This window comes from Rhipicephalus microplus, chromosome 5 (genome assembly GCF_043290135.1).
Source record: "Rhipicephalus microplus isolate Deutch F79 chromosome 5, USDA_Rmic, whole genome shotgun sequence".
Taxonomy (NCBI): Eukaryota; Metazoa; Arthropoda; class Arachnida; order Ixodida; family Ixodidae; genus Rhipicephalus; species Rhipicephalus microplus.
In genome coordinates this window covers 171,875,126-171,884,932 of record NC_134704.1, presented here as the reverse complement: position 1 = coordinate 171,884,932, position 9,807 = coordinate 171,875,126, and the positions used below count along the sequence as shown (strand labels likewise).

At 48.7% G+C, this 9,807-nt stretch overlaps 2 protein-coding genes across 2 annotated transcripts in view; one reads left to right on the top strand and one right to left on the bottom strand.

Annotated features, from left to right (window-relative positions):
• The first annotated feature begins 747 nt into the window (after positions 1–747).
• On the top strand, positions 748–1,721 carry LOC142817602 (uncharacterized). Its single transcript, XM_075894661.1, has 2 exons — positions 748–1,102; positions 1,462–1,721. The coding sequence occupies exons 1-2, from the start codon at positions 748–750 to the stop codon at positions 1,719–1,721; spliced, it is 615 nt and encodes a 204-aa protein (XP_075750776.1).
• A 4,750-nt stretch (positions 1,722–6,471) lies between these two features.
• The window catches only part of LOC142817601 (uncharacterized), a 92,148-nt gene continuing 88,812 nt past the window's right edge, over positions 6,472–9,807 (bottom strand). Inside the window, exon 5 of the mRNA XM_075894660.1 lies at positions 6,472–6,753. Coding sequence (XP_075750775.1) covers positions 6,472–6,753 — 282 coding nt within the window. The remainder of the gene's footprint in view (positions 6,754–9,807) is intronic.

Sequence of the window (9,807 nt, the reverse complement as noted above, 5' to 3'; positions counted from 1 at the left end):
TTACGATTTCTGGAACAAAAGCTTGTCAGTTTAACGTTAATCAACATTCGTAATTAGAAGACAGCAATTGCTACGAACGCGATGTTGATAATTTTAGCAAGTCTACTGTATGCTATCAATGTTTTATTTTTCCTAGAAGCAGCACAAATAATATTCTACGGCTGAATGTCTTAGAGCTACAGTTGCCACTAGAAGGAGAAGCGCGCTATGACCGTTGCCATAGGTTACCTGGTCTTTTCCTAAGTAGTGCATTTTGGGAACAAAATCAAAATAAAAAATCACAGCACACACACGGAGTGAATGATGATGAGAGGGCGAAGCGCTGGAAGGTTTTATCGCCAAACCATGAGCAATCCTCGAATATTGCCCACTACATCATGAAAGACGTGACAAACACTGTATATATTCATATGAGAACATGTCAACTTGATCCAAACTGCAGAAATTTTATTATTCTGTGGCATACTTTTCTTCTTCTTCTGGCACGACACACTTGGGACATTAGCTAGTAGTGGGTATTCTGCTGAGGAGAAAGGAGGAAGTAGTTGGGACAACGGGGCAGACGCATAAATAAACCACGCTGTGTTTTCAAAACCGCGTTTCAGAGTGCTATTTTATTGGTGACCCGGACTACGAACGCGACCTTCCATGAAGCAGCGTGAGCATCTCAACTGCCTCAGCCCTGGTACCGCTGCCACTGCACCCGGCCATGTACCCTCTTCGGGTGTTGTTGGAGGTACTGCTACCATGACGCTACCACAGCTGTGGCTTGCCGATCCCTCCCTATGGCTCATTGAAATCGAGAACAAGTTCCGCGTTCATCGCATCACGTCAGAAGTTCGCAAGCATGAGCTCCTCGTTGAAGCGTTGCCGCCACAGGCAATGGGCGAAATACGCGATATCCTCGTGGGCCCGCCTGGTGACGCTCCATATACCAGAGTCAAACATGCTCTTCTTCACCGACTCGTTCCGCCTAAGCATAGGCGCATTCAGCAACTTCTGTGCAACGAAGAGCTCGAGGACCGCCATCCCACACAGTTTTCAAGTCACCTGCAGCACCTGCTTGAGGACCAGCTGGGCGGCTTGGAAATATCCATACTACGTGAGTTCTTTCTACAGCGTCTTACACCTGCCATGCAAATGGCTCTTGTCCCAGCTCAGGATAAGCTGCTGTCGGAGCTGGCAGAAATGGCCGATGACATGATGGACGTTGCTCCGGCAGTCATAAACGCTGCCCACACCTCTCCAATTTCCGAAGCAGATTCCCTTCGAGAAACGGTAAAAGATCTCGCAGCTGAAGTCGCCAACTTGCGTCTGTAATTTCTGAGCATTTGCAACTTAAATGACCAGCCTCGTCCACATAGACCATCCCTCACGTCGGCTTCTCCGCAACGGCCCCTCCACTAGCCCGAGCACTGCTTTTCACCGCAGAACCCATGCTATTGTCACTGGCGTTTTCAGGCCGCGGCTCGCAGATGTGTGCCACCTTGCTCATGGCGCATGGGAAACGCCCTGGCCGATCGTCAATAACAGCGGCGGGCGATGAAGGCCAAGCATCAAGCCGCCTATTCCACATCACCGACAGAACCACAGGTCTGCGCTTGCTGGTGGACACTGGAGCAGAATTCGGCATAATTCCAGCGTTCAAAACTGACCGGCGTCTTCGCGAGAAGTCAACTCCTTCACAAGCGATCAATTCTTCGGTCATCCTAACTGACTGACAGAAGTCTCGGACTTTGGTCTCGGTCTTAAGAGGAAACTGCGGTGGTTATTTTGGATAGCAGACGTACGCTACACAATATTAGGTGCCGATTTCTTAAGGCATTTTCATCTGCTCGTGGATATGAACCGCTGTCACCTGGTGGATAGCTATAGCGGCTTGTCGGTCAATGGTTTTCTGTCACGCGCTACGGCCCTAAACTCCACTTTCGTGAAACCGCCTAAGTCACCATACACAGCTCTGCTCAACGAGTTTCCGGAGATTACAACGCTCTAAATAAGATCCCCAAGTACACTGTGACCAACTGCATCGTTACCACAGGCCCACCGGTTCACTTCCACCCTCGCCGACTTGGCCCTGATAAACTTCGAATTGCTCGCAACGAGTTTGAGCATATGTTACAGTAGCAAATCATTCGTCCGTCATCAAGCTCGTGGTCGTCAGCGCTACACATAGTTCCCAAGAAGAACAATGACTGGCGGCGCTGTGGTGATTATCGAGCTCTCACTGCAGTCATCGTTCCAGATCGATACCCGTTACCCAATATCCAGGACTGTACTGCCTTTGTAACCGGCACAACTGTATACTCGAAGATTGATCTTGTGAAAGCTTATCACCAGATCCCAGTTGAGCCTTCTGACATTCCTTAAACTGCAATAATTACCCCATTTGGGCTCTTTGAGTATTTACGAATGCCCTTCGCTTTGAGAAACGCAGCTCAGGCATTTCAGCGTTTTATAGACGAAGTGACAGGAGGCTTGCCGTTTTGTTTCGCCTATATTGACGATCTTCTCGTTGCCAGCAAGGACGCTGAAACGCACAAGGCACATCTACGTTAGCTTTTCACTCGACTGCGTGATTACGAACTTGTCATCAATGTAGAAAAGTGTCAGTTTGGAGTCTCAGATATAGTATTCCTCGGACATCAGATCACTAAAGATGACATCACTCCTCTACCTGACAAGGTTCAAGCTATCCTCTAGTACCCGCCTCCCACGTCCATATGCAGTCTACGACGTTTTCTCGGACACGTCAATTTTTATCGCCGCTTCATCCCTATATGCTCTACACTGCTGCAGCCTCTGGAAGCACCACTCTCGACTGCGCAAGCCGAGTCAGCCGCACTTCCCTGGGACACGGTCGCGGATCACGCTTTTGCCGCCGTTACGACCAAGCTCGCCCAGGCCACCCTCCTGCACCGCCCTTCACCAACTGGTCCCACTAGCCTCATGGTGGACGCTTCTTCAGAAGCAGTTGGGGCCGCTCTTCATCAATGAACCAATGGTGCATGGACTCCGATTTCCTTCTTTTCCCGCAAGTTACGCGACACTGAGCGCCGATATAGTACTTTCGGACGGGAGCTCCTCGCGGCCTACCTTGCGGTAAAGCATTTCAGGTACTTCCTTGAAGGGCGACAATTTGCCATTCTTACCGACCACAAGCCCCTTGTTTCGGCTTTACGTTCCTGCAGTGCCACGCACACTCCTAGAGAACTTCTACACATGGCTTTCATTGCCGAATTCACCACAGACATACGTTATGTAAAAGGCAGCTTTAACAGTGCAGCGGACGCTCTCGGTCGTATTACCATCAATGCCACGACAGGCACCACAGACTTTTCATTGTCCTTGCTCGCGGAAGCACAGGCATTAGACGATGAGCTTCCACGACTCCGATCCTCTACTTCCCTCCGACTGGAACAAGTGAACTTTCCCGACGACGACGTTACGCTCTGGTGCGATGTTTCACACAACTGCACTCGTATCTATGTTCCTTCACAGCTTCGTCGTGCTGTTTTTGACACCCTCCACTCCATCTGCCATCTAGGCGTAAGTGCTACGCAACATCTGGTCACTGAACGCTATGTCTGGCCGCACATACGTGCTAACATTCGTGACTGGGTTCGCACTTGCAGAGCATGTCAGCGTATCAAGGTGCAACGGCACACCAAGCCTTCATGGGGAAAATTCCCTCTCCCTGATGCACGTTTCGACACCATTCATTTGGACATTGTCGGGCCATTACCTCCACGTCGGGGAAATACGCATTTGCTTACGTGTATTGACAGGTACACTGTGGCCTGAAGCAGCTCCAATGCCTGACATCACGGCAGAAATACTTGCTCGTACCTCTCTTTCTACCTAGATTAGCCGTTTCGGTGTACCATCAACGGTGACTACTGATCGAGGCAGACAGTTTGAGTCAGCGCTTTTCACCTCTGTCACATCTCTACTGGGTTGTGCGCGTATTCGCACAACTGCATACTATCCAGCATCAAATGGCTTAGTGGAGAGACTCCACCATCATCTAAAAGCAGCACTCACCTCGCAGCCTCACGCTGAAGATTGGGTATCATACCTCCCTATCGTGCTTCTCAGCCTGCGTTCAACACTTTGACCAGAACTTGCCTGCTCTGTAGCCGAGATGGTTTATGGCTGCACATTCCGTTTGCCTCGTGACCTCGTTAGCCCCGTTACTACGCAGAGTATTTCGAATCCATCTTATTTCGTCCAGCGTCTGTGGATCTTCATGCAAAACTTGCGCTCATCACCAACTTCAGCTCACACTAAGAACGACGTTTTTCTGCCGGCAAACCTACAGACATCTTCACACGTTCTTGTTCGTGTCGATGCGTCTCGCCGTGCTCTTCAGCCACGCTATGACGGTCCTTTCCCAGTCATCAAGTGTTTTGAACATCATTTTACGATCCTGAATAATGGGCATGAAGACACAGTCAGCATTGAAAGGATCAAGTCGGCACCCATTCTGACAAGCTCCGTCTGATCTTTTTTTTTCTTCAAGTGCCTACGGCCACTTGGGTGCGGGGGGGGGGGGCTACTGTGGCATACTTTTCTTCTGGCACGACACACTTGGGACATAAGCTAGTAGGGGGTATTCTGCTGAGGAGAAAGGAGCAAGTAGTTGGGACAATGGCGGAGATGCATTTATAAACCGTGCTGTGTTTTCGAAACCGCGTTTCAGAGTGCTATAATTCGTAACTGGTAGCTATACGTCGCTTCCGTTTCTCCTTCATTATAACTGTTTTATGGTCGGGAAGTAATAGATCGGTGATGGGGAGTAGTGGGATGTTTGCAAGGACGAAGTAGTGGTCAGTTTGCAAAGAAACTATAGGTGGTCACGTAAAAACAAGAGATCGACACAATGAAACAATCTATGGTTTTTCGACGCACACCTGGGCACAAGTAAACGACAATCTTACATTTAGTATTGGCTACTTCTCAACAGTATTCGCTTTATGGTCGGTGAAGTGGTGGATAGGTGATAGAGAGTAGTGGGATGTTTTCAAGGATGAAGTAGTGGGAAGTTGCCAAAGGTAGAACTATAGGCGGTCACGTACATACATACAAGGGATGGACAGACCCACGCCTTCAGGAACTTCGCCCCTAAAAAATAATGTCTTAGTTTCTGTTAAGTGCCCCTTCATTGACTCATGTTCATTACTGCCGGTTGATTTTGGTTGAATTAGGCTTAGAGCTGTATTTATTATTGGAGCATGTGATGCTATGTATTTTAAAATGTGTATATAATGTAAAAATGGAAACGAATACTTTGTACATGTTACTTTCATTTGCTGCTCATAACTTAAACGGTGAAGCTGAACACGTAATGGTTGTCCATGGCAGACATGTTGATGCATGTCAGACGAGCTTGTTTTTGTTGCTAAGTGGGTCTTTTTGTTAAAAGGATAATTTTTTTAGTAAAAACTGCCTTGAGGGTCCTCAAGTGAATCTGTACCATCGAATTGCATCTCTTCAGTGCTGAATATGATGCCTTCGCCTCATACGTTTGCTTGTACTTTAGTGACAGAAAAAAGACGGAGAAGAAAGTGAAGCTATATATGATCAAGCACTGCGGCGAAGCAGGGATATCTTAGCATTGCAAGGAAAGTCGCTACTTGCAATGTTGACCCACCTACCAGGTCCTGAAAATGGTATGATTATTTAGTTGGCTGGAGATGGTATGGCTCGGCCTTTCAAGCAAACCTGTGGCCACAGATTCATCTTATTTTCTCCCGAAAAGCGCTATTAGTGCCCACTATTGAGAAATCTCACTTCGTTGTTCGAATTGAGCAGGCTTGAAATGGTCCTCACACGCCATAAAGGCATGCAAGAAAAAGGGGCTCTGCTTCCCTTTGAAAGGCCGCTCAGCAATAAAAGGCGAATCAAGACGCCGTATGATGCAAATTAACCTTGCAAATACGCAAATCATTCGCGAGCACAGAGGATGGGGAGTGCTTCCAGTGACTTCTGATGGAACGCTGAATGACCTCCGTTCTTGCATTGGGGGCTGAAGCATTTACGAATTCGAGACTCAAAGGGGCTTGTGATAAACGCCGTAGCTAGTATAGTAATTGAAAGAGTTTTCATTACATTAGGAGCTGGTTCACAAATCTCTTTGTAAGTGTTCCCTGCCGCTAGCAGGTGCATTTCAATAACGGTATGGGAGGAATAACTGCAGTGTCGCACTTGTTCTTACGAACGGCATTATCTTAAAACCAGTTCTGTGAGCAGCTGCATATGGGTAATTGTTCTGTCAAAACTGTGTTTTCATTGTAAGCAAAGTGGCGCGAAACATTCCAGACAGGAAAAGGAACTGGTCACATCGTGCTTTGAAATAGCCGTAGGAGAATTCGGTGTGCTCTCAATACTACAGGATGCACTCGTGCAACTAGAGTGTCGGCTTTTACAGAAGGCGGCAAGCAATTGCGGGTGTATTAGCAAGAATTAACGTCACCTGTTTGGTTTGGGGCGCAGTAGAGGCGAAGAATGGGAGGACCAGTCGTAGTCGTAGTCGCGCTCGTCTGGAAGGCGCCAGCGCAGAACATTCAGGTGTTCAAGCACCTCCACTTTGCCCATCTGCGTGCGCCACCTTACCACCATGCGGTAGTCGTTCCTCACGCCTTCCAACACAGTCTGTGCCATGCGTCGCAGTTCGGCGAAGTCGCGCCTGTCCTGGACTAACGCTCGGGTTGAGAACTGGATCCACGTCTTTGGCAATACCTCCCGCGCCATCTGCATTCCGGTGATGTGAGCCGCGTGTGGCGCCTTAAAGCTGTTTGATCATGTGATTGTATATATGTAATGCGTAATTCGTCAATGAGGCTGTCACGAATTGGTACTGCTTGCTGTTACTTCTACTTTCTACCTAGAAGCAGGATTGATTGTTAAGTGGGGTTTAACGTCCCAGAACTACCATAAGATTATGACGCCGTAGTGGAGGGCTCCGGAAATTTTGACCACCTGGGGTTCTCTAACGTGCACCCAAACCTGAGCACACGGGCATACAGCATTTCCGGCTCCACGGAAATACAGCTGCCAAAGCCGGAATTCGATGCCGTGACTTACGGGTCAAGAGTCGAGTACCTTTGCCACTAGACCACCGCGGCGGGGCAAACCTGAAAGCATAAAAAAGGAGTGTACACTATGCGAGATCAACGCTGGATAGGTAGAGCACCCAAATAGGATGCCTAGCAGGAAGTGACGACATAACTCCACCACTCGCGCACAGAGCTCGCATTATACCGCTGTGAGTGCTCACACCTTCACCGTTACTGTGCTTGATTTCGGCTCCAACAGCTCGAGCAACCTTTCCGCCCGTATTACTGCAGTGTGATTCAATTTATCAATTGTATCACTTTATCTTGATAGTGTATACTTTCACAGGAAGGCACTAGAAAACGCAGCGAAGCTCTTCAAAGAGGGGTACGTCAGCAGGAGTGGCTAGGGTGTTCAGGCTTTGACCGTTAGGGTGACCGTGGAGGCTCGGCTACGACCGAATTGGCGGTGAAGCAAGTGATTGATTGATTGATAGGTGGAGCTTAACGTCACGAAACCGCCATTTGATTATGAGAGACGCCGTAGTGGAAGGCTCCGGAAATTTCGACCACTTGGGGCTCTTTAACATGCACTCAAATCTGAGCACACGGGCCTAAAACATTTCCGCCTCCAACGGAAATGCAGCCGCCGCAGTCGGGATTCGATCCCGTAACCTGCGGGTCAGCAGCCGAGTACCTTAACCACTAGACCACCACAGCGGGGCGGTAAAGCAAGTGAGTATTCGGATAAACTGTAATATCGAATCAAGAAACCAAAATATGCGCGTAAAACATTCTTATTTTTCAAGTAAAAAATGTTCCTAAATGTATGCAGCTGTTCTAAATCTAATATGGTTAAAATATGATCATGACGACACCGCAACCAAGCCTACACCGAGATAACTATGGTTAATGCTTCGTTACTACCGTTATTATTACTGCTGCTGTCACTGTGGATTATACAGTCGCCACCATTTATTTGCTGTACAAGCTCCTTGTCATAGTCTTGCGGTATTATTATACAGCCACGTGGTCCTTGCGTTGCGAAGGGGGCAGTCGGCGTGTTGAAGATGATACTCTGTATTTGGCAGAACTTGTGGCAGTGAAACTGAAGGCAAGACTACAGTAAAACAGACTGCACAACGGCGAGCAGTCGATAAAAAATCACCGCATAATCACGAAGTGAAAAGCATGAGTTGACAAATTGCGGGAAACATTTGCCCGGAAACGATTCAAACATTCCTGTTCGTTTCATTTACCCGGTTCGAAGCGGGTAAGTGATCAAGTATGGACGGAAAGCAGTAGCCTTACGTAACGCTTGTCGCGTTTTGCAGCCGATCCTGCGCTTTCATTGCCTCCAAGTTCGTTCGCCGGCGGCGACATACCGCTACAGCTTCGGAAGCCCTTACAGCCTCCTTATATACGAGTATGTGCTGCCGTGCTGCGGTAGCTTCGTGAGCCTCAACTCTTGGTTAGCCTGGCGGCGCTATAGTTTTGCTGCAGTTCCGAAAGCCCGCCATTCGGTATCCGCTTGTCTGCGGTGCCGTACTGCAGCCGCTCTGCGAGCCCTGAGCTACGCGTGCAGTTTTGCCGCACTGTTGTCATAGTGTCTGCTTTCGAAAAGAGACAGATCGAGAGAGAGATCGCGCGCCAGAAGCGAACATCGCAGCGCCCTTGTGGTGTCCATTGAAACCCAGAGCCCGTACCGCGAGCGAGCGTTTTATTGTCTTTCCTGTCGACGAAAGAGTTTGAGAGCGGGGAGGTCATGGAGGAAAGAATAAACTGAATAGAGGCTGTTGCGTCACACTTTGTGAAGCCGGAAGTAGGGAAGAGTAGAGGATTCCTCCTCGCAATGATGGACACGCTACAGTGCCTCGCACATGCGGAACGGGTGCCAGCGAGAGGGAGGCGAGCTGCACAAGTTGATTTTGGACTTGCCGAGCGACACCGCCAACGCCATTTGATAGACGAGCTGGGAAAGTGAGACTTTTGTTTACTAGCAAAAGTCCGGCGATGCTTGTATAGCGCCTGTGTGCCAATCGCAGCCTCACTACAGTTCATATTTTGAATCTACTATACACTTGCAGCTTTGCACTTCGTCTTTCATCTGCTGAGGGAAAGAAAGCAACGGCGTGAGTAGGCCGGAGAATCACCATGACAGGCTCTGTTCTTCTGCAGATACAGTAATTCGGCGTATGGAACATATCGTAATAGAATAATGTTATTTAATTTGTCTCGCTATTTAGCCAGATGAAGCCCCTGCGAATCATTCTTTGCCATGTGTGTCACAATACGCGCGCACGAGTATTGGTTGCAGCAGCTCGCGTGCGCCGACTGCGACCAATATAAAACAAAATCTTGGCCAAAGATGAAGGGTACCGAGCGCGTACCGAGCGCAAACGTAAACATGAAGGGATAGTTCGAACAATAAATCATCTTACTGTGGCAGGCACATCTTATTCTTGATTCGGCTAGCTCCGGTGAAAACAGTGGGCCACATATTGCTTTCCGATAGTTGTACACGTCGTACACGAGAATGGCTCACCACCACATTTCGCATTAGGAGCCGTGGACGCTGCTGTTCTCGTCTTGAAGTTATACGCTTCCTTCGCTGAGGCTCCCAACAGCACAGTGCCGAAGGAAAACAGCGAAGCTGCAGCGCTAACCATTTTCGGAGAAGTGGCCACGAGCTTCTAAAGCGACCACTTTCGACCTCAACTAATATAACCTAAACTCGCAGCCGTGAAGACTG

Bases quoted from the DNA above. Each gene is read 5' to 3' on its own strand.
- LOC142817602 (XM_075894661.1), top strand. From the start codon at position 748: ATGACGCTACCACAGCTGTGGCTTGCCGATCCCTCCCTATGGCTCATT. The intron at 1,103-1,461 runs GTGAGTTCTTTC...TGGCGTTTTCAG, and splicing joins CTTGGAAATATCCATACTAC to GCCGCGGCTCGCAGATGTGT.